The sequence below is a fragment of the Ornithorhynchus anatinus genome, chromosome 1 (genome assembly GCF_004115215.2).
Source record: "Ornithorhynchus anatinus isolate Pmale09 chromosome 1, mOrnAna1.pri.v4, whole genome shotgun sequence".
Classification (NCBI taxonomy): domain Eukaryota; kingdom Metazoa; phylum Chordata; class Mammalia; order Monotremata; family Ornithorhynchidae; genus Ornithorhynchus; species Ornithorhynchus anatinus.
The window spans coordinates 81,363,603-81,389,243 of NC_041728.1; the positions used below are offsets into that span (position 1 = coordinate 81,363,603).

Below are 25,641 nucleotides of genomic sequence, written 5' to 3' on the forward strand. Positions count from 1 at the left end.
ACCCCAAGTCTTTCCCACCACTGTAGACAACACTAGTATTCCCTCTACCTCAAAAGCTAATAATGTTGACATTATCCTTGATTTCCTCCTTCCTTATATCTCTGATTTCCTATTACAACCCAATCTACACACTTTGTTCTTTTAAACAAAACTTACTCAATGTACCCTAACCCAGTCTGCATACTTTGCTCTTCTAACCAAAACTTACTCACTGTACCTCAGGTCCATCCATTTGACTAATGGACCCCTCTCCAGTGTCTTTCCTCAGGCCTTGAAGTTTCTCCCCCTTATCTGCAAAATGGGGACAAAATGCCCTTTAGACTGTGAGCCACCACTCTACCCAAAGTCAAGGCACTTTAAAAATCACATTTCCTCCAAAAGCCCTTCCCCAATTAAGCTATCTTTTCCCTTATTCCCTCTCCCTTCTGCTTCACCTTTGCCCTCAGATTTGTATTCTTTAAGCAGTTGTAATTCACCCTTCTCTCACCCTCAAAGCACTTATGGACATATCTGTAATTTATTTATTTTAGTGTCTGTCTTTTCCTCTACACTGTAATGTGTCTACCAGATCTGTTGCACTGTATTCTCCCAAGTGCTTTGTACAGTGCAAAATAAGTGCTCAATACATACCATTGATTTCTCATATTGCCTGCTAATTAGCTTCCTTGAATTAGCAGAAAATTATTGTATGCTTTGAGCTCAACTATGTAAAATGGACATACAAAATATGTTCTTATATTGTACTCTCCCAAGTGCTTAGTACAGTGCTTTGCACATGTAAGTGCTCAATAAATACGATAATTGTTCAGCATACAATTCTGAAATTCCATGTAATCTCAATCATATTTATTGAGCACTTATCATGTGCAGTGCACTGTATTAAGTGCTTGGGAGAGTTCAATATAACACTAAGCCACAGAGAAGTATGTTGCCTATTGGAAAGAGCACAGTCCTGGGAGCCAGAGGACCTGGGTTCTAATCCCACTTCTGCCACACACCTGCTATTTGACCTTGGCCAAGTTACTTATCTTCTCTGAGCCTCAGTTACCTCATCCATAAAATGGGGATCCAATACCTGTCCTTCTTTATACTTAGATTATTAGCCTGTGTGGGACAGAGATTGTGTCTGATATGGTTAACTTGTAACTATACCAGAACTTAAATAATAAAAATAAAAAGGAATAGGGTACTAAGGATATAAGAATAATATTTCAATCTCCTCATTGCGCAGAGTCCAACAGTCACAACTGCAGCAACAGTGACCACTGATGCAGTTGCCACTAGCTTCTTTCTTTCTGGTCATCCATTCAGCTGACAAGTTGAAGGCCATTCCAATTAATGTATACCCAGGCCCCCCATCGAAGGTAAAACCATCTTTTAGAAGAGTTCAGTAATAGGTTTCTTTCCCAGAGGCAGGATAAAGGGTGGTGGAGAAATAAGGGGTTGAAATTGATGAAAAAATTGTGGGGTGGGGGGGAAGTTAGTCTATAGTGTGTCAGAGATGACGCAGTGGTTGAAAAAAGTGTTTATGTAATACTATCAAACATTGTTTTAGTGACCCATTAATCTAATGAGATGTGAGTAGGAGTTAGAGAGATGAACGATTAGCTGTGAAGAGGAGTAATTCTATTGAATAGTGGATGTGGAATAAAATACTGTATGAAGCTAAAACTGAACAATCTGAGTCATAAAAAGATTGCCCTGCCAGTTCAGACTTTCATTAGCTTCTCCAGAAAAATAGTAATGATCCTTCCCTTCTCCATTTCTTCATCAATACCCCCAGAATGGGCCATATGAGAAAAGACTCTCAAACCTTACAATGATAATGACTGGCTTTGTTCTAATCCTTCAGCACAGCACAGCCTACTGAAGCCCCAAAATGGCAAGAGGAGACTGGACTTTCTCTGTCAACTCAGGGCTGTGGATACAACCCAGCAGAAATCCTGTAGCTCAGAAGACTTGGAGACCAAATTCTCCAAACACTATTTCTCTATCTGTATAAAGGAATAGCTCTGAAATGATGAGAAGCAGCATGGCCTAGTGGGGAGAACACGGGTCTAGGGGTTGGAGGGATTTGGGTCCCAAAGCTGCTCCACCACTTGTCTCATGTTGGACCTTAGGCAATTCACTTCACTTCTACATGCCTCCTTTACCTTATCTGTAAAATGGGTATTAAGACTGTGAGTCCTATGTGGGACAGGGACTGGGTTCAACCTGATTAGCTTGTATCTAGCCCAGCATGTAGAACAGAACTTGACAATTAGTAAGTGTTTAACAAATACCATCTTTATTAATCTTAATCTTAATTGATCTTAATTACATTTAAATGAAAGAATAAGAAAAGTGATATTTTGTATAAACTACAAGTGGCAAACATCTAGGAAAACCTACCTGATATATGACTGGAAAGCGCAGAACTTATTTTCTAGTGTTGCACTACATTTCAGTAAAAAGTAGCATTGTTCTTCTTGTGGAATGTGTCACAGTTGTTATTCTGTATTTCCAAGGTCCTAGTTCAAGTAAAACTGTTATTTCTACTGTGTGACTACAGCATGCTTTTCTAGATTGCATGTCTCAACCAAAGAGAAATAGGTAGATAGCATGTCTTTACTGAAGGGAAATTGGTGTCACATGAAGTCTAAGCCAAAGTGTCATATTCTCAAGTCTGACATGCTTTTTATTTCATGGAGAAATGTTGTAAAAATGTTGTAACTCCTATTCCCATTTAGTGCTGGCATTATCTCCCACATGTACTGTCAGCACAGTGAAACCAGACTTCTGCCTTTATCCTCATCCCTCTAGGCAAAAAGTTCAAAGAAAGCTATAGAACCCTTTCTGAGCAGGATGTGTGTTTAACCAGATATATGGAGGAAAATGTTGCTACAGATTGTTTTTTCTAGATGTGATAAATGTGGGGCAAGGTTGCTATTTGTCAAATTTAAGAAGGCATGCAGAGTTTAGCTCTGTGTAATTCAGGTAGGGAATTAAATTCCTTCAAGGAGAAAGGATCTCTCTATGAACAGTTTTCATTTGAGTTGTTTTTTTTTTTTTTTTTTGGAAAAGCGAGAAAACAAGTGTAGACTGCCCCTATTCATAGCATGTTGGATGAAGGATCATGAACTCTATCTTCATTGCACATGATATTTTGCCATTTGGTCTTCTTCAAGAAGACCTAAAAATCTCCTTTTCTTGTGAACAAATCAGTTTGCTTAGGTTATTGTTGAAATAACTTTTATTTATATGACTGCTTTCATTCATTCATTCAATAGTATTTATTGAGCGCTTACTATGTGTAGAGCACTGTACTAAGCACTTGGAATGTACAAATCAGTAACAGATACAGTCCCTGCCCTTTGATGGGCTTACTTTCATCAAAGAGGATCTCTTGGTACTTTCCCATATTATAATAGGCCAGAAATACCCATCAAAATCTGAACACTCAAAGATCATAAAAAGAGCCATGTAAGTGAAGTGATGACCCAATGTAAGGACCTTTGATTATTTTTTTTGTTTGTCTCATGAAACATACAACACCTCTGTAGCAAGAATCTTCCTCCTTTTCCCTCTCACTCTGTCTTCCAAATCCCATGTCCTGGTTATCTTGGAACTCACAGGACCTCTGAAGTTGTGCAATGAGAGAGTAAGGAAAGGTCTGTTGACTTCCAACTTGAGAGAGATACTGAAGAAGGGGTTCTGGAACTCCCCCAGAGATGCCAACCCAGTACTATAAGATCCCAGAAAAATGACTTTGGTTGAGATAAAATTCCTGGTGGATGCAAGACTAGAACCAGTCTATCATCCAAGGCTGAGATTCCATAGTTGTGTAGGGTAGAAGACCAGAGAAGGGATAGGGATTTGTCTAAGCTATGTTTGATTCAAATCTTCTCTCCAGAAATGGCCTGGAGCCATTTTGGGATTTGAAAAAAGTGGCCTTTTGGCCTGGATAAAGTTGCCAACCATGGAATTGTCCTCATGAATTTTCAAGTATAAAATCAATGACTGTATGCTGAGTTCTTCAGGTTGTAAAACAGTGTGTGAATGTATTATAGGAGGGAGTAAAGGCTAAGTTTACATGAAATTCTTGTATCTCTTGAAGTTATAAATTAGATATGACTAGCCTAATGATCATAATAGCTGACATTCAAGTGTTTACTATGTACCACACACTGTGCTAAGGGCTGGAGTAGATACAATCAGATCAGCTTCCCTGTGCCACATGGACCTCACAGTCTAAATGGGAGGGAAAACAGATATTTAATCCCCTATTTACAGTTGAGGAAGCTGAGGCACAGAGAGTGACTTAATGTCACAGAGGCAATTGCCAGAGCAGGGATTAAAACTCAGGTCTCCTGTCTTCTAGCCTAGTGCTCTTTCCACTAGGTCAAGCTGTTTCTTTGGCAAAGATCAATAACCACATAGCACGATAAACACATTCAAAAGAAGTTGTAAGAATTATTTGGTTAAATAGCCATTAATTAAAGCTCTTACCTAGGGTTTCTAGGAAAATCAACCATACCTGATAAAAATCAGAATATAATTCAAAATACACCAAAGGTATAAGCATTCTATTACAACAGTAGCTTGTGTTCTTGGAAACCCTATCATTATAAAAAAAAACATTGCTGACAACAACTGCTTCAGTAGTAAATAAAGGAATATAGGGAACATGGCTGGCAATCAAATAATACATAGCTTCTACTGTATCTGGTGAAATTCCAAAGATTATGGAAAGCAAAAAGATTTATAAAGTATGTTTTGAGGCTCTCCAATCCCTGATACTTTTCCTGATACATCAGTGGTCATTAGCACTCATCGGGAACTAATATGTAATGCTTACAATCAGTTTACAGTAAACAATAAATGTACTGTTTCATAGGTATTGCCTCAAGATTCTATCATCTTGGTTGAAAACTCATTCCTAACAGAGCTAATTCACAAGTAAGATCATTTAGGGCAGGGAATGTGTCTGTTAATTGTTGCATTGTACTCTCCCAAGAGTTTAGTACAGTGTTCTGCAAACATAATTGTGCGAATGAATGAATTCCATTCTGATTATTAGGCTCCCCTCTTCTTTCATGAGTGTTACTCAAATCACACTTTCAAACATCTCATTTTGGCAGAAATACTTACATCCCCTTTCAGAAAATGAACCAATAGCAAGTTTGATTACGCTTGTGTTTAGAGAATAAATATTATTCACCTTCTTCCCAAAATGTTGAGTAATTAGGAAAACTGTTGATCATATGAGGCACACAAAATTCAAATGAATTCTACTTTTCCAGATGTAAATTTTGATTGTAAAAAATCACTCATGAAAAATATTCTTCATTATTTATTTGTTAAGCACATTATTTATTTAAACACTTACTATGTGCCCGGCTCTGTATTAAGCACTAGGAGAGATAATCACGTTGAACACAGTCCATGTCCCACATGGCTTCACAGTCTTAATCCCCATTTTCCAGATAAAGTAACTGAGGTGCAGAGAAATTAAATTATTAGTCCCTAGTCACACAGTCAGAGGCTCTGGGTTCTAATCCCAGTTCCACCACTTGTCTGCTATGAGGCCTGTGTTTTTTCCATTGGGTAATACCACTTCTCTGGCACATATTGAGCAATCCAAGTAAATTAAAGTTTCTAACATTTCCCTTGAGTTCTTTATTTGATACACTTATTTAAGTATCAGTTTTGAAGAAAAACTTAATTTAACACATGGGATTAACATTTTGTAATAGCATCTGTGAGACATTATATGTGCCTGGGTAAATGGTTAGATCCTTTCATTTCTTGACAGAATCATGACAAAATTGGCAGATTTTTAATCCTCGTCTTTTCCCAAAGAGACATTGTAGGAGAGTTGTTCTAGAAAATAAGAGCCATGTTAAATGCACAACTGTTCTGTGGGCATGATTTTTTAAAAAACATATTCATTGTGTTTCATCTGAAACACACATAATGACATGGCTTCTGTCATGAGATAAACTGTATGATATGAATATGATACTATATTCATTATACCAGAGAAGGATTTTCTATAATTAAATTCAATTTTAAGATTTTTTTATACATTCCTGCAAGATATTTTTTTCATGCTCATTTTTAACTGGTAATGAATTCTGGAGAAATGTTTTTTTAACTTAAAAAAATTGATAAATCAAAATTTCTCAAATGTTTTTGATGTCATATCTAAACATAAATATGATTTCCATCCATGAGTACATTTTTCATGCTTCACTTTATGCTAGTGGGAAATTATTCTTAACATTTGAACTGTAGTTGATAGGGCAAGGGCCTGGGAGTCAAAAAATAATGGGTTCTAATCCCGGCTGTGCCACTTGTCTGCTGCGTGACCTTGGGCAAGTCACTTCACATTCATTCATTCAATCATATTTATTGAGTGCTTACTGTATGCAGAACACTGTACTTACTAAGTGCTTGGAGAGTACAATTCGGCAACAGAGACAATCCCTCCCCACAATCCCTACCCAACAACGGGCTCACATTCCAAAAGGGGGAGACAGACAACAAAACAAGTAGATAGACAGTAATAGCATAAAAATAGTTAAGTAGAATTATAGATATATTCACATCATTAATAAAATAAATAGAATAATAAGTATCACACACACAAGTGCTGTGGGGCGGAGAAGAGGGTAGATCAGAGGGAGGGAATAGGGGTGATGGGGAGGGGAGGAGGAGTAGAGGAAAAGGGGGATTAAGTCTGGGAAGGCCTCCTAGAGGAGATGAGCTCTCAGCAGTGCTTTGAAGAAGGGGAGAGAGCTAGTTTGGCTGATGTGAGGAGGTTGGGCATTCCAGGCCAGAGGTAGCACGTGGGCCAGGAGTCAACGGCAGGATAGGTTGGAACGAGGCACAATGAGAAGGTAAGCGGCAGAGGAGCGGAGTGTGCAGGCTGGTCTGTAGGACAGGAATGAGGGTGAGGTAGGAGAGGGTAAGGTGATGGACAGCTTTGAAGCCAATAGTGAGGAATTTTTACTACATAAGAAGGTTGATAGGCAACCACTGGAGATTTTTGAGGAGGGAGTTACCTGCCCAGAGTGTTTCTGTAGAAAGATAATCCAGGCAGCAGAGTGAAGTATAGACTGAAGTGGGGAGAGACAGGAGGTTGGCCTCAATTCCCTCATTTGTAAAATAGGGATTAAGCCATGTGAGCCCCATGTGGGACAACCTGATTAGGTTTTATCTACCCCAGAGTTTAGAATAGTGTTTGGCACATAGTAAACGCTTAACAAATACCATGATCATTATTATTATTACTTTACAAATAAATCCCAAGCATTAGATAGCGTTTCCCCTTTAAACAACTGGAAATCTAAATAGAGTCTGAAAAATGAAGTTTTTTATAATTAGGTAGTCACTTTATTGAGTCATCAATGTTGGAACTTGACCTTGTCGAAGCAACTTTTGTATTTATAAAAGAGGAAACTAGAGCTGAAAAATGTTAGGGTTAACCTGATATTATCCATTTGTTCAGTTTGAGATTCACAAGCTATAAACAAACTCGTATATTTATATACAGGCATGTCAATTTTTAAAGATGACACTACGGTGAGAATTTATCCATGTATGTAATCATGGTTGAACAGACTGATGCATGATCAACATTGCCTTCTTTGTAATGAGCATGTACAAATATTTTCTTGTGCACTACTGAATTTCCCCCCATACAGTGACTGTCTTTAAGACTGTTTCATGGTAGCCCAATTTTTTGTACACTTTGTCCTCAAGGAGAGCAATCACTCTTAAAAATGTTACCTTTGTCACAACAATCCACTAGGGAAACAGCATGATGTAGTGGATAGAGCATGGACCTGGGAGTCAGAAGATCATTGGTATGCCACATGTCTGCTGTGTGACATTGGGCAAGTCACTTCACATCTCTGGGCCTCAGGTACCTCATCTGTGAAATGGGGATTGAGACTTGTGAGTCCCATGTGGGACAGGAACTGTGTCCAACCCAATTTGCTTGTATCCTCCCCAGTGCTTAGGGCCTAATGAATATCATTATTATTATTGTTTGACAACATGCCTCATTATGTGGTGTTCATTCATTATAATTGTTCTTCCCCCTCTGGTTGTACATGCCCTTTGTAGTTGACCATGCAGCAGCTACTTAGATATTTAACACTTATCCTCTCACTTTGTGACCCCAAACCTTACTGATGTGGGGAACATGTCTAATTCTCCTGTGAATTTTTATTTTTTCCCAGCACTTAGTAAATACTTAAAGTACTTACAGTAAGCATTCAATTCTACTGTTACTAATCTTATCTGACTATGTAAATCATATGTGAGGCTGTAAATCTACCCCAGACAATTATGACAGTGATGACAATGGCTTTATAGGCTGGGGCCATATTTCCACATCTATTTGGCTGCCCACTAGGATGTCACTTATAATAATAATAATAATAATATTGCTATATAAGCGCTTACTATGTGCCAAGCACTGTTCTACGCACTGGGGTAGTTACAAGGTAATCAGGTTGTCCCATGTAGGGCTCACGTTTTCATCCCCATTTTACAGATGAGGTAACTGAGACACAGAGAAGTTAAGTGACTTGCCCAAAGTCACACAGCTGACAGGCGGCAGAGCCGGCATTCGAACCCATAATCTCTGACTCCCAAGCCAGGGCTCTTGCCACTAAGCCATGCTGCCTGCTTCCTACAGTAGGCAGGGAAAGTGTCTGTTTATTGTTATATTGTACTCTCCCAAGTGCTTAATACAGTGCTTTGCACACAGTAAATGCTCAATAAATATGATTGAATGAACCAAAGCCAACAGGATTTATAAAGCTCATACATTTAATATTAGTGGCTATTTTGCTGAAGACCTAATTTAAATGTATCTCAGACTCCTGCTGCATCTTCATCCCTTCTTGCCTCTTGTCTTTCTGGGCTTTTTTTTTTACTATGTCTATATCTGGAAGTCATTATGAAGCACAAATTCTACTAGTGTTCATGCACGAATGTGCTATGCTATCTGGGTAGTGCCCATTACATAACAAAGAATAGCTTGAGCCAAATCCCAATAATGACTCACCTCTCTTAAGAGGTACACAGATTGAGTACTTTAAAGGGGTCTTCATTCCTCAGACCTAAAAATATAAGTCCTTGACTGTATGAATATTAATTATACAAGTGAGCTTTGCCAGTTGCCCTACACCTTGAAGTTTTATCTCCTGGCTTATTAACACATTGGGCAAAACACTCTGGGGAAAAGCCAGAACAGGAAAAGATGAAGTGCATATTCAAATAAATGCACACATTTAATCACTAAAAAATCATTGAATATTTGATGAGCAGTAGACCACTGGGTAAAATTAAAAGGAAAAAAGATAGCAATTATTTTCTGATTTGTAAACTATGAGAACTTTGAGCAGATCTTCCATGTTAACATATAGATTTGCACAATTAGGAAAATCTAATTTAGCCCTCAATTCATGTGAATGCAACACATTTGTCTGCCGGAAAATTTAATGATAGTTTGAGCCAGGTGCTACCACACTAGCTAAATTTCTCTCTTCACTCTTCTGGCCTAATTGTCCAGGATGGCTCTTTCTTGTCTCATTCAGTTTTTCCACGGCCTGTGATTAGGACTGACATTTTCCATTGAAAATTTTAAATCATAGGATATTAGAAAATGTGAATTAAATTGTATTTTGACAAAAATGTTTTCTAGGCTGCATGAAATCATAAAGGTATCAGAAGCAGAAATATAGCAGACTGCTGTCCTAATTGACACTTTACTTGAATGAGGAAGCCAAGATTTTTGATAGACAGTCATTCAGGGAACAATGACATGTGCTATGCTATTTCTTGGCAGTGGGTGGAGAATGTGCATGGGGTGTTTTTGAAAATTGTTCTTCAGAATTTCATGAACCATCATCTTGATGAATATTAGAATAAATCTTGAGGCAGCTGTGTACCCTCCTCTCCAATCCCATCTTCTTTCCTGAAATTTCCTACCTACCACCAGATAATTATGGCTTGGGAAATCTGGGGCCCTCAAGTTGAAAATGGAATTGGAAATTTGCCCCATCCACTGTGAGGCAGGACCATTCCCAACTCCCCAAATTGCATCACATAAGTCTCTTTAGCATGTTTGCAATTCCACCCAATGACTTGCCCTCTCCTTTCTTCCCTCCCTAACCACCATCTTCAACTATTCACTCTCCAAGCCTTCTTTCCCACTGCTTTCAAACATACTCATATATCTCCCATCCTAAAAGAAAAAAATCTCTTCACCCCTTGACTCACCTATGTTGCCTATTTTACCACCAATCCCTAACACATATGCTTGCCTCTTGCTGGAATGCCCTCCTTCTTCAAATCCAATTGAAAGTTTCTCTTCTCCAATTCAAAGCCTTATTGAAGGCATGTCTCCTCTAGGAGGTCTTCTCTAACTAAGCCCCCCTTTCCTCTTCCATTCCCTTCTGCATTTCCCTGACTTGTTCCTTCTGCTCTTCCCCTGTCCAAGCCCCACAGCACTTATGGACATATTTGTAATTTTTTTTAATATTAATATCTGTCTCCCCTCATAGACTCATTGTGGGCAGGAAATGTGTCTGTTTATTGTTGTACTGTACTCTCCCAAGCGTTTAGTAGAGTGCTCAATAAATACAATTGACTCCATCTAGTTATTGCCCCATCTCCCTCCTACTATTCCTCTCCATCCAGTCCATACTCAACTCTGCTACCTGGATCATTTTTCTACAAAACCATTTAGTTTATGTTTCCCCACTGCTTAAGAACTTTCAGGGATTGTCCATTCACCTCTGCATTGAACAGAAACTCCTTACCATCAGCTTTAAAGCACTCAATCATCTAACACACTCCTATCCTACCTCACTGATTTACTACTACAACCAGAATTCTCACTTCACTCCTCTAATGCCAATGTACTCACTATATCTTGAATATGTCTTTCTCACCATTGACCTCTGGCCATGTCTTCCCTCTAGACTGAAACTCCCTCCCTCTTTATATCTGACATATTATCACTCTCCCTAACTTCAGATCCTTATTTAAATAATATCTCTTCCAAGAGGCCTTCCCCAACTAAGTCCCTTTTCCCTCTACTCTTCCCTTCTATGTTTCCCATGCGCTTCATTCTGTGCTCTTTATTCATCCCTCCCAACAACACTTATCTATAAATTCATAATTAATTAATATTAATTTACATTGCCATATAATTAATTCATATTAATTTATAAAATAATTATCAAATTAATTTATATTATCCCACTCTAGATCATGAGCTCCTTGTGGGCAGAGGGAACATGTCTACCAACTCTGATATACTGCACTCTCCTAAGCACTTAGTAGAGTGCTCTGCATAGAGTTAACATTCAGTAAATGATTGATTTCATGTATATATGTATATTCAATTGTTCATTAAACTAGATACCCAGTTATTTAATCCTGATGTACTTGCTTTATTCTTGTTTCTCCTCTCCCCTCCAGTTACTGATAATTTATGTTTCAGTATTTCCCCTATTAGACTTTAAGCCTCTGACATTGGGAATTTCTTTTGCTTCTTATATGCTCTCCAAAGCACTCAGGTCATATCTCTTAACACAGTAAGTGCTCTAGAAGTATCACTGATTGATCTATCCTTACCATGTCAGTGTCCCTGACTGAAGGGGCACCGCTTAAATTGGGATGTCTTACATACATTGCAAAGCCTACAAGTAAGTATCTTAGTTTACACTGTAGAAAGAAAAGCTGTGCTTAATACACAAGACACAAAGATACAGGGAAAAGAGAAAAAAATATGACAATACAATTTCTTAGAAACAACTTGACTTATTTTTTTTATTTGCCAAAAAATAAAGCAGTTTTTGGAAAGCCAAGGATTTTCACTATGCAAAATATTAGTGAAATTCCAAATTGTTGTGTTTCATAAAACTCACAACATTTTGTAATGATAATGTTGATTAGTAGCATGGAGTAGTGAATAAAGCATGGGCCTGGGAATCAGAAGGTCATGGGTTTTAATCCCAGCTGCCCCACTTGTCTGCTATGTGACTTTGGGCAAGTCTCGGTGCCTCAGTTACCACATCTGTAAAATGAGAACTGAGACTGTAAGCCCCACATGGGACAGGGATTGTGTCCAGCCTGATTTGCTTGTATCCATCCCAGCACTTACTATACTGCTTGGCACAAAGTAAGTACTTAAATATCATAATTATCTTATACCAGAACACAACTGAGGAATCCAACTGTGGTTCAAGATGGTTAGTCAGTGAGGGCCCCCTAGCAAATGGATCGAAATATGGTGAAAATTGCTCCTGATCCATTTAAACTAATGCCCACAGCCAGACAAAAATGACTAGATGTCCTGTTCTCTGGATTTCTGATGACTGGGGAACACTATTCCAGCCAGAGGGAACAGAAATTTCTCTTCCCCATATAACCACAAAGCTCACAGAGGGAAACCTAGACCCAGTACAAATTCACACTCTATTGGGTATCACACACTACCTTTTTATGGTATTTAAGCACTTAGCATGTGTCAAGCTCTGTGGTAAGTGCTGGTATAGATAGATACAAGTTAATCAGGACAATCCCAGTCCCACATGGGGTTCTCCCACATGGGGTTCACAGTCTAAGTAGGAGGAAGACCAGGATTTGAATTCCCATTTTACAGTTGAGGAAATTGAGGCACGGAGAAGTTAAGTGACATGTTCAAGGTCACAAAGCAAACAATTGGTAGAGGCAATATTAGAACCCACGTCCTCTGATTCCTGGACTGGGCTCTTTGCACTGGGCCACAGTGCTTCCTAGTGTAGAATTTTATAGTGGGATCCCACTCTACTTGAGTGCAATCAACTGGGGAAAAGATAAATCGGGTTTTTCAACTCTTTCTCTAAATGAGAGCTTTTGCTGAAAGGTGAAGGTTACTTCACCTGCTTTTTACTATTTCTACTATTTTATTATTTGCCTGCTTGATCATTTTCCATATTTAGGACTCTCTCTTGGTAACTCTGTCTTTTTCCTGCTCCAATCTGCCATGCTGCTCCTCTGTTGCAAGTATTTTTAATGTGAGTTTGGCATTCCAAAATTACATATATTACCAAATGAAAACTGCACTGGAAGACTTATTAATAGGTAGCCAGTGCAAAATACATTCATGTAAGACTGTCCAGCATGAAAAAAATATTCATTTAGTCAGATTTCTTTCTTAAATTTCTAACTTGGTGAGTACATAACTAGATTGACATGCATCTTTCATACTGTGGTGGCACCTTATTAATGTGTCTCATAAATAGATATTCCGGGGAAAACCAATTTAGACTGATCATACAGGACTAGTGGACCACAACGCTGAATAAACATATCTTTAATTTGGGGAAGGGATATGTTAAACATTCCATTTTCAGATAGCCTGTTTAGGTTGGTTCACCATCAGATGTGTTTCCTCCCACACATGTGTCAAATATAATCCAAATATGAAACTGCAAAAAAAAAGTATGTAAAGCTAAAAGGCAGCAAACAGATCAATCTGGCAGACAACAAAAGGTATAAAGCTTGCTCTTTTTGATTGAAAGCTTTGTGAAAATAGCTATACCAAGAAGTAGGTTTATAGAGACCTGTTATCGTAAAAAAATATTAGTTCATTAAGTGTTTAATATACAAAAAACTCAGGAGGATATGAAAGTCAACTGTCTGTTTTCATTCAAATGATTAAAGTATCAAAGGATCATATTTCCAGTAATGCTATCTTTGAAAATAAAGATAGCTTTACAAAATAGAGAAGCAGCATAGTTTAGTAGAAAGAGCATAGGCCTGGTGTGTCAGAGGACCTGGAAACTCATTCTGGCTCTGCCACTTATCTGCTGTGGGACCTAGGCAGGCCATTTAGGTACTCTGGGTCTCAGTATCCTCATTTGTAAAATGGCATTAACTCCTACTCCCTCTTATTGTGAGCTCATGGGGGACAGGTACTGTGTCCAGCCTGAATATCTCGTATCTACCCAAGTGCTTAGTACAGTGCTTGGCACATAGTAAACACTTAATAAATACTATCATTTTTATTATTGTTGTTAATGAAGTTAAAATACATAATATCCCGACTGTATTACTGCATCAGCATCCTTTCTGATCTCTCATCCTCCTGTCTCTCCCACTTCAGTCAATACTTCACTCTGCTGCGAAGATAACTTTCTACAAAAATGCTCTGGCCATGTCACCCCCGTCCTCAAAAATCTCCAGTGGTTTCCTATCAACATGTGTATCAAATAAAAACTCCTCAGTATTGGCTTCAAAGCTCTCCATCACTTTGCCCTCTCCTACCTCACCTCCCTTCTCTCCTTCTACAGCCCAGCCCACACACTCCGCTGCTCTACAGCTAACCTCACTGTGCCTAGTTCTCATCTGTCCCGCCGTCAACCCTGGCCCACGTCCTACCTCTGGCCTGAAATGCCCTCCCTCCTCACATCTGCCAAACTAACTCTCTTCCCTTCAAAGCCCTACTGAGAGCTCACTTCCTCCAGGAGCCTTCCCAGACTTAATCCTCCTTTTGCTCTGCTCCTTCTCCCCTCCCCATCGCCTCCACTCCCTCCCTCTAATCTACCCCTTTCCCCACTCCAAGCACTTGTGTATATTTGTATGTAGTTATTATTCTATTTATTTTAATAATGATATATGTATATCTATAATTTTATTTATCTATTTTGATGTTATTGATCCCTCTCTACTTGTTTTGTTTTGTTGTCTGTCTACCCCTAAGAGTTCTAATAAGAACTCTGTTGCTTTTGAATAGAAAATAATGCATAAAAATGCAATTCATTTGGTAGTTGTAAATTATCTTCCACAGCTTTTTAATTTTCTGTGAAATAGTTTAACAGACCTCTCAAGATAGAGAGACCCTTACATAAAAAGACCATGAAAATTGATTTCTGGAAACACAGACTAAGAGGAAGATCATTGCTCTGTTACAGTGAAAGCAGAGTATTCCACTTGCCACTGATAACCAATCTATCACATCCGGAGGACTTTGAAAATTGTCTAAAGGCAGGAAATTCCTACTTCCTAATTCATAGCTGTAAAGCTAGTTGCCTAAATTCCATTTCCTTTGCCATGAAACTCCATTTTCACATACTGTAATTTTATATAATACTCATGACTTCTTTCCTATTCTCATTGAGTTTGGCAAACATCTTTGGAAATAAATAATCTTTAACAAGAATGGCCATCTCAAAATTTTTGTATAAACCTTTCTGATTTCCACCATTTACATAGTGGGGTTTTTTTTGTATACATGAACAATATTGGTCAGCGGAATTGAGAATTATAGTAATTATATTTTAAAAGTATCTCTGAAGTTATTGTCACTGGCACCTTAATAATGTCACCCATAGAAGGAAAAATCTTGAATGAGATCCAGCCTTTCTGAGGTTTGAATAGTGAAGGATTAGTGATTTTTGCCAGCATAACCACCATGGGGCAGATTTGACAATGTACCACCTGTGGCACTAAATTATTGCCCAACTTTTTTTTTTTAATGTACTCTCACATCCAAAACTGGAACCCTTATGGGTCAGTACACAGTCAAGCTACCATACCTGGAATTTCACCATACTGCACCATAAAAATGATCTGAGCTTCATGAATTCAATTTGTAAAATACAAACTGTATTTAAATTTAAAATATGAATTTAAAATATAAATTTTATATTTATAAAATATAAAGTATAAACATTTGAATTTAAAAAATGCAAATACATTGATGTATTCTTAATAGAATATATATTTTCTCCTGGATAGTTGATATAACTCTTCCTCTCCATGCTCCTCTCTCCCCCAATCTCCAAATTTTCTACTCTAGGCCAGATATAAGATCTACAAGAAAGTTCTTCACTGGGTGCCATGAAGCACTGCTCTTTTCCTTGTTCCTGTTCCCAGTATTAAAAGGGTTGGGGGAATTACATCATTGGATAATTCAGATTTATAAGATTAAAAATGGGGGCTCAATGCCTCATTGATTCAAATTGCACCAACCTGAAAATTAGTTACCAGTGTAGTTGCACATTTCTTTTGCCAAAAGAAAGGATCAAATACTTTGCGAGGTAGAGGTTTGAAAAGTTCATGATTTCCTATGCTTCTAGACTAATAAGTAAAATAAGATTTGTAATTATTTTCTGTCTGCAGTCCCAAACTTGATTTTAGCAATAATCCCACACTTCACAGCCTAAAAGTTCCTTGACTTTTTATTACGCACAGTCTAATACTGCAACTTACCAATTCTTTGTGCACTGTGGACCCAATGAGGTGTGGTTAAATTTAATGCATATTGATTTCAGTGAGATTTTAAAATATAGAAGACAATTTTTTTGAAGTTTAAAATATTTTTCATAATGATCCTGTGCTTCTCTCATGCACACCTTATATTAAAATACCAATCAGTTTCCCTAGGTCTTTCCCTTCAGAGCCCCACTCAAATACAGACTTAAAAGATGAGAAAGTAGAGATCTTTGATTTACTTCTATCATTAAAAATACAAATGTAACAACTTTACTAAAGTAATAGTGGCTTGAAACATTTTAGGTTGCACTGCTATATCCTTGCATCCAATCCAAATCAAACGTTTCTATCAAACATTCTCCTTCTCCTCTTTACCTGCCCTTTCAAGGCTTCCATGAACCCCACATCATATATTTTTTTAAAAAAGTCTCCATTACAGTATTAATGAACCTCAAATACTTTGGGGATGGGTCACACAAGGAGGGGACAATAAGTATGCTCTATTCTTTTGGTTTCCATATTGCCACTGCCAGTTTCAAAGTTCTGGAACTGAAGCCTTCATGTTTTTAGAACTCACCCAAGACTCCCTTGAATCTTCAATCCCTTGCTTGAGAAGCACTATTTTGATCTTATTTTCTAATCTTCCCCCTGCCCCAGCTGTTTCATTTTCTCTACAATCCTTCAAGGTAGTATAATATTTATGAGACACCGACTGTGAGCAAAACCACTATACTAACACTGGGAAAGAATTCACAGATCAAAATTAGTCATGATCTCTGGCTCCAAGGGACTCACAATCTTAAAAATAAAATTTATATTGTGGGGTCGGGGGGAAAGTGGGGGTGGTCAGAATGGAGATGATGGCAGGTATGCAAGGAAAGATCAATGAGTGCAGAGCACTCTACTAACTGCTTGGTAGAGTACAGTATAACAGAGTTGGAAGACATGGTCCCTGCCCACAAGTAGCTTAACGTCTAGAGATGGAGAAAGATAAAATGGGGACAGTGGTAAATATAAGAACAGTGTGCTGTTGTGTTTCAGGTTCCTTTGTGGTTCAGTCCATTAGTGATAATAGTCACAGCTGTAGCTCTCTTAGCCTTCTAAAAGACTGTTTCTCATCCTACTGGTTGGCATTCTGATGTATAGGCTGGACAGCCTGTCATCTATACTACAAGGTTATCAGAGTAGACACAGTCCCTGTCCCAAAAAGGGTGACAATCATCCCCATTTCACCCACAAAGAAACTGAGGCCTATAGAGGATAAAGTCACATGCACGCTGATACACAGTCCATGCTCTTTCACTAGGCCCCTTATGATATTTTTATTCTGCTAATTGTGCTTCTATAAGTACATGGTGTATTATACATGAAACTGTAATGTTGGTCTTGGTACATTCATGCCTCTAAGTTTCACATGTAATGTATATTTTACATTTAGTCATATATCTGCAAATCTATGAAATGCTGTTATGCTTTAGGATCTAATAAGACACCTAGCAGCTGGTGTTAAACTGTGCTTCTGATCCACAGGAAACACTTCCAACCCAACATACTGTGAATCTCATCACATGATCTAGAGCTTCAAACACAAGACATGCAGATAAAACTGCTTTGCACAATCAACAGGACACTATAGATTGACAATGAGCTGGGCAGGACAAAAAAGAGATTATATATCAGCCTGCCCCATTGCAGTCCTACATACAACCAAATATGTGTTTTTGCAACACAGAACTAAATTTGCATGTATAAGCTAGTGGAAGGTTTGAACATTCTGTATGTTTGTAGATGTGGCTCTATGACAAAAGACATATCCAGTTTCTGAAAGTGTATTATTCATATTACCTGTGAGCCACACATCATATAGCTGGACAGGATCACCAATGGTGAAGTCTTGGTAAAAAGTCAAGTTTCTAAAACTGAGGCAATGCTTCTTACAACCCAATTTCTCTAGGTGACACTTGTGAGGAAATGGATGGTTGCTGGATACCCAAGCAGCTGAAATAGGTCCATTGCAAGAAGAGCAGATATTATAAACACATAGTAAAAGCTCATCGTTTTCTCTTCTCTTGACCGCAACTACTTTCTGCCTGGTTCTCCTTTACCCTTCGCATCCTTTCCATCTCTAAAGCCTTTCTAAAATCACATCCCCTCCAGCAGGTCTTTCCCTGATCAATCTATTTCCCTACCTGATTTCCCCATGCTGTCACTATGTCTATTTCCCTCTGCAGACTGTAAACTCAGAATAGGGAATATGTCTGCTAATTTTGTTGTATTGTACTCTTCTAAATGCTTAGTACAGAGCTCTACATAGTAAACACTCAATAATTATCATTGATTGATTGATCACCAATGTGCAGTTGGGGATTCACCCTTCCAACTGGTACAAATAGTCTCTCCTGCTAGTTTCACCCCAGGCTACTCCCACTACTCTCACCAGGACCTTTCTCCAAGCCTGGGGAGATAATTGAAGACTGCTGCTGCTTTTTTATCACCATCTTTGGGACAGAGGAAAGGCTGGGGGGAAGCAGAAGATTCCAGACCATTTTCCCTACTTTTTCCTTTGCTGCTTTGGAGTAGCCCTGCTTAGGTCATGGTGCATCATCTTCAAGCATAAAAAATAGCTAATCTAGCTGTTCATATGGGTAAATATGCCCACTTTATTTGACCTAAAAGGAGAGAATTTCACTATGACAAAAATTCTGAATTCTAAAAAGTATCTTGTGAGTGCAGTTTTAGAACAGGACTTTTCATGGGTATGCATGACCGCATTGAGCTCATTTTAAACTTGGGTTACTGCTATTTGAATAGAACAGTTTCTTCTCCTATCCTCTTAAATCTGTTTAGACCAACAAAAAAATGACTGCCCCCTCCCCCTCTTCTTCTGTGTATGCATTGTCTTCTGCTATTTGCAGTTCTACTGTGGTTTTGTTTGATAAAGTGTAAATCAAACCTTACCTTCTGGGCAGTAAGTAGGGAGGGAGTTCTAAATGAAGAAGCCCACTTTTAGATAATCATGAATTCCAAATCAATGGTGTCTGAATTAATGAGCTCTTATGACGTGTTTGAGTGATACTGTGTGTGCATACATGTATGTGCATTTTATATATGAAGGGAAAAGAGACTGGGACTGAGAATGTATAAATAATGTGGGCCAAAACACTTCCACTGTAAAAATTTAATGACAGTATACATCTTTTAGAAAGAGAAGCAGAAGTGTTTTGTCATCATGTTTTCAAATTTTAATTTTATCATATTGAATCAATTTAAAGTCAACAGAAGATAAGTGACTTCTGAATTATGAACACCTTACCCACAAGATGAGTGTTGCTATGTAACAGAAGAACACTTATTATAAAATCTAATTGCTTTGCACATGTCTACAGGATATTTCCTTGAAAAACAGGATAGAGTTGATGAACAGAACAAACTAGCAGTCTTAAACTAAATTTTTACATGGTCATGGACATTAGGTTTAAAATACTAGAATATTTATAATTAGCAGGACAATATTCTATTCATTTAACTTTGAAATAAAAGTAATAGTAAATATGTATAGCTATAATTCAGATGCTTAGTGGAGCAGTACCCTCAGTATGGACTGGCCAAGTCTTGGGAATTACAAAAAAAGTTATAATCAAAATTAGGAACATCCTTCCTCAATTTAAATCAATAATATTTATTGAGCACTTATTGTGTGCAGGGTACTGTACTAAGTACTTGATTTGCACATGAAAATTCCACATTGTGAAATTAATTCTTAGCAGTAGCCGTATGTTATCTTGTATCATTATTTCTAGGCTTGTCAATATGAATCACCTAGTCATATAGATTTTTTCCAGTACGTATCACTTCCTAGGAAGAAATCAGACTCATTGCAAGTGGTTTAACTCTTTAAGACCACTAGGGTACTATTCCATATATTTGATGAATAATAAAAGACTTAGAATTGCTGCTGTTAGTTGGACACTGAATTTTTAATAAATTGCACCCTAGTGAATTGAGTCAAATAAATAGTCTCTTAGAATGCTTAAACCTCAATACAGGGACAACTTAGTTGACTGGGATAAAGAAGAGATGTGTTAATTAGATTAACAAAGTGTGGAAGTGCCTGATTTTAAGTGCATTTGTTTGAACGTGAAACGACTACTTCTTGGAATTGCTTTGATGTGAATGGTCCATGGATTCGTACTACCATTTTGTATTAAAATACTTCAATGCTATAAAGAATGTTTTCTCTGTCAATTGTACCATTCCCCACCCCCCCCACCCCCCAAAAAAAATGCCCACATGTCCTCTATTTTGTGCTTCAAGCTTTGTATGCAGTTTCTGATCAGGAATCCAGATGACACCAATTATCAGTCAAGTAGATATAAACCCACTCCAAATACTGCTTTTCAGAATTCTGCCCCTACTCTGGCCTTATCCTATGTTATGATGGCACACCCAGGTCTATCCTTGCCCTTTGGCCTTAGCTACACCAGATTCCAAAGACCTTGTTCCAGCTTCCTGTTTGAAAATACTACCATCACCACCATCACCATCCATTGTATTTTTTGCCACTTTGAGTTTGCTCCCAACAGTGTCCTTAGGAGCTACTTGGGAAGCTCTGGGTCTCCTGAATCCAAATCTTCCTTTTCTGGTTCCGCCACCACATATTGTGGGATGGAGCACAAAACAAAGCTCTCATTTCCCCTACTCATCCATTCATTCTGTGTCACCTATGCACTTGGATCTGTACCCCTTCAACACTTGATATCCATATGTGCATATCCTTATCCTCTATTATTCCACTATCTGTACTTTATTTTAATATCTTATACCATCTTAGACTGTAAGGTCTTTGTAGACAGGGATTTTGTCTACCAACTCAACTGAAGCACTTAGAATGGTGCTCTGCACAGAGTAAGTACTCAATTTAATACCCTCATTTGAATGATTGTTAATGACACTGGGTAGTCAGGGTCAGGTCTAGCTTTCAAATAGCTGTTTTTGTTGCCAAAAGTTCAAACCTGGGCTTTACTCTCTGAAAGAGGGAGAGCCACAAGCTTGGGCGCACAGCCAAGGCATGTCTTGCCCCTGCCCAGTACTGAGACTGAGATGCTCTGCAACTGATACATTGAACTCTGGTGCAAGACACTGTATGTTTCTATACTATATCATTGCAGTAATGGAAATGAGCTCAGGCATAATCTCAGGCCCTAAAAAAAATCCAGGCAGGCCTAAAAGGGATTTACAGTCTCTCTCTTTTCTATTTTATTTTTGCAAAGATTTGTTGGGAATTTGTGTTTGAGGAGATGCTGATTATATGCTTGTGTTGTCTTAGACTAGTGATCCAGGAATGGGGAGGAGGAGGATGTGTGAAGGAGTCATGTTAGCCTGATTGGTTACAGTGATACTTTAAATAATAAGTATAATTTGCAAGAACATCAAGCAACAAAGTTTATGGAAAAATATTGCTTAATGTGGTCTTTGACACATTTTATGTGATAAATTATGCTTTATATAGTCTAAAATGTTTAAATACATTTTAGTTTGCTAGATATTAGAGGTTCTCCTTGAAAATCAATAGAAATGAACATCGTAGATTTGGAAGGATTTTGTAGAAAAGGAGCAATCTGTAATGAAAACAAAGCTATGAAATAGTACAATTATAAAGGCCTTAGGGCACATAAATATGTATACATGATAAAATCACTGCATTACAAGACGTTCTAGCTGATTTTTAAGAGAACTCAAGGAAACTTAAAATAAAGACTCAAACTGTACTAGCAAGTTACACCAAATAAAACTTGAAAGGCGTTTTTTCATCCTCTTTTGGTTTTGCACAGTTTAAGATCTGTAAAGGATTATGTGAATTTTGAGAATGGATCCTGCAGTAAGTACAATTGTGTAAGGGGGTATTTTGAAGACCCAACTTGTGTGATGACTTTTGAAGAGTATTATGAGTATATTCTCATGTGTGTATATTTTTCTTATATTGCCATTGCAGAAAGTTATTAAATATGTGTAGTTTAAGATTTTTTTTTTCAAAATTCCATTAATGGTTACATCTTCACTCTTACTTGGAACTCCCTTCCCATTCACATCTATCAGACCCCAGATAAACCCTACTAAGAGCATTCCTCTACCTGGAAGCCTTTCCTCACTATTCTCTCATCTCCCCACCCCATTTATCCCGGTTTTGCACTTGATGCCTTATATCCTAGTCACTTAAGTACTCACTCCACCCAGCTCCTCACAGCACTTTAGTACATAGCTTTCTAATAAGATGGTTCTTCTACCTGTAATTTATTTTAGTGTTTGTCTCCTATGCCTAACTGTAAACTCCTTGAGGGGAAGATTCATGTCTAGTAATTCTATTTCATTTTTACCATATACTTAATACAGTGTTGTGTATCGAGTAGTGGTCAATACACAGATATTTGCAGTGACCATTATTCTGATTTAAGCTTCATGAATTGTGCTGGATTAAATTTCCCTTTCACCATGAATAACATTGTCCTTCTGTTTAAGGCTTGTCAGTTTCTCTTGACTGTATCTTTCTTCTTTAATATTTAATCAGCTGAGATAAATGCATTTCATTTGGTTTTAACTGTATGTCTCAATATGATAAGAGGCAAGAAGACAAATAAAAGATATTGATGAGCTGCAGGGTCCAAAGGAATCGAGATTTATTAGCATTTAAATTGAAAGCAGAACGTTTTCTCTCTTAGAAAAAGTTTATAAGGGAATGTGGTTTCTTGAGAGAAGCAGTCCATCAGGGACCAGTGGATGGTGGTGATATTTAGGAGTCTAAAAAGAGTTGAGTGTGAGTTGGTGTCTTTTGAGACTTGTATGATAGTTTTTTAGGAGTAGTTCGTGCCTGCCTTTTGCTACTTGCCACTTATTTTAAGACAGTGTTTAAGAAAATTGTGTGTAGATTTCCTAACACTGACTGAAGAATGTTAGTTGCAAGAGGCTAGTGTAAAAGAATGTGACTGATGTTCTAGAATCCAACTTGTGAGCCTATTTGCCCCAGGCAGAGAGGGTTCTGGTTTATAAAAGCTGCTCAGGAATAGCTTATGAGAGTATTTCATCCCACTAGCTTTAGGCGACCACAGATAGATGAGGTGACTCAAAGGTTCCTATCAAAATTAACATTAAGACACTTATTTTCCCCTTCTTGATATTTTATACTCATTTTAACCAATTTATGCTTGGGGGCTAAAAGCTCAAAGAAATTTAAATCGGTTGATATTGCTAGCTGGATTGTCTCTATGCAGCTAACTCCTAGACCCGAGGAAGGGGGGGAAAATATCAGTTGGTGCAGTCAGTTTGACACGTGTAATGATAACAGAGTTGATTAGTGCAAACTGATCCCTTTCCCCCCACCCCTTTTAGAGGTGATCCCCTTACTATGGTTCAGATGGAGCGGGGGGTGGGGGAGAGGAGCAAGGGAAAGAAGGAGCGGTGCGGGGAATAGAGGGGATGATTTTTTTTTTCCTTCTGCACAAAGAAAACGTAGGTTGCAACCATTTTTATTGTTCTACTGGGGTGGGAGAGAGACCATGCTGTAGCATATTGAATCTTTAACTGAGAAGGGATCGAACCGGAGGCTTTGGGGGCTTTCTTTTGAGGGTGGAAGGAATCCCTTCCAATGATCCCGCTGGTTTGGGATTAGACCCATGCTGCCGCTTCCCTGGGGCAGGGGGAAGAGGATGGGGGGAAGGGGACAGGGATGAAAGGGGCCGCAGGGTACGTGTAGGGGAATCCGGGAAGGGAGTAGCACGCATTTCATCTGCGGGGTGGGCTCTGCTGAAGCTCACCCCCTGCCCAAACCAAGCCAGGGGCAAGAAGAGTCGGAGTCTTCGGATGCCCCCACTGCTGCTGCCCAGGGGGAAATTTTCAGATTAAGGGAGGGACCCACAAAAGCACCCACCAGCAGGAAGAATCTGCTGTCGCCCAGTCCGACCCATGTCACCTTTAGACAATCTTTAAAGGGAAGCCTGCCTTAAAAAATCAGCTTTCAACGCCAAATTTTTTTCTTAAAAAAAAAAAAGAAATCCGGGAGGGGATTCAGAACGGGTAGGAGAAAGCTCTTTAGGCGATGAGGGTTGGAAGTGATCTGATGAGCTCTGAGAAGTAGCTGCCAACGCTCAGGAGGCTGGGGCTGGAAGGTGCTTGCTTGCTGATGCTGCTGATGCTGCTGCGCTGGTGCTGGAGGAAGGAAGGCTGGACAGAGCAGGTCCTGGTTTCAGCACCCCGGCGCTGGACAGCTCATCCACAGCCGCCCGCTGTGGGCCCCTCTCCCTTTGCGTTATCCTACAGCTGGAGATGCATCTAAATTGCCTCCCGTTCAACAACAAGTAGATCTTTCCCATCCTGGAACTCCAGTAGACGGGGCTGTCAATTAAGCTGCATTTTCTTCCTTCGGAATTGGCCGTCAGGCGTAATTATCCCCATTTCCCCCCCTCCCCTCCTCCTCCCTTTGCAGGAACGAATCTCTGGGAACCTGGTCCACCCAGGGATGTAAAACTGTGCTTACCGATGCATCCCATACGAAATGCTTATGTGATCGTCTCTCTACCTTCGCCATTTTGGCTCAGCAACCTAGAGAAATAGTAAGTAACAAAGGGGAAACAGGGTTTCGATGCGAAGGCTGGGAGATGCCGTCGAGGGCTTCTCCAGGGAACTGCATTTTAGAGGGGAAATGTAAAATATTGCAGGATGGTAAGATGTGGTTGTAGCTGGAGTGGCTTAGAGAGAGGAATGGCAGTTGGTGTGATAGAACTAAATCCTACTCAGTTTTATGCCGGCTAACTGGGAATTTCTCCATAAAAGATTTAACAAAGCTCTTGATTTTTAATGCTAATGTGTTAGAAACTTTAAAATCACATAATTGCCACTCGAGCATTTTTAAGGAATTAAAGCTTTGAAGAAGAATTTATAAGGCTTTACAGGGGATGGAGAACCACAGACACTGTAGCTAAATACATTGCAGATCTGCATTGGATCCTTTCAGTACAGGTTTTGTGGGTTGTCTGCTTGGCACCTTGTTTAAAAAAAAAATCAAGTTTTCAAGAAACAGAAAATGCATGACTCCCCGTGAGTATGGAGATCTGTAGAAATAGTTTACCAAGCATACAGACCTGAGGTAATGTTTATGAGGAAAATAATTTGCTGATGTATGCCATCAGAAATAATTTTCAGCAGTAAGATCCCAAAACAATGATTCAAATAATGTGACTTTTCATCCTATAATCTGGCCTAAGTATATAGCTTTGTCTTTATCTCTTGTTTAGATGATAAAATATATCCTGATTAAATTCAGTGTGATTCCCCGGGATTTTTAAATGACATATTGGCTTTTCCTACAATATCCTTTCAAACTTT

The 25,641-nt window shown here is 38.6% G+C and overlaps 1 protein-coding gene across 4 annotated transcripts in view; it reads left to right on the forward strand.

Moving 5' to 3' along the window:
• ADGRB3 (adhesion G protein-coupled receptor B3) overlaps positions 1-25,641 on the forward strand; it is a 688,563-nt gene that overhangs the window by 513,590 nt on the left and 149,332 nt on the right. For all 4 annotated transcript variants that reach the window (XM_029069998.2, XM_029069995.2, XM_039912307.1 and 1 more), the window contains exon 18: positions 24,743-24,869. In XM_029069998.2, the coding sequence (XP_028925831.1) occupies positions 24,743-24,869 (127 nt within the window). The remainder of the gene's footprint in view (positions 1-24,742; positions 24,870-25,641) is intronic.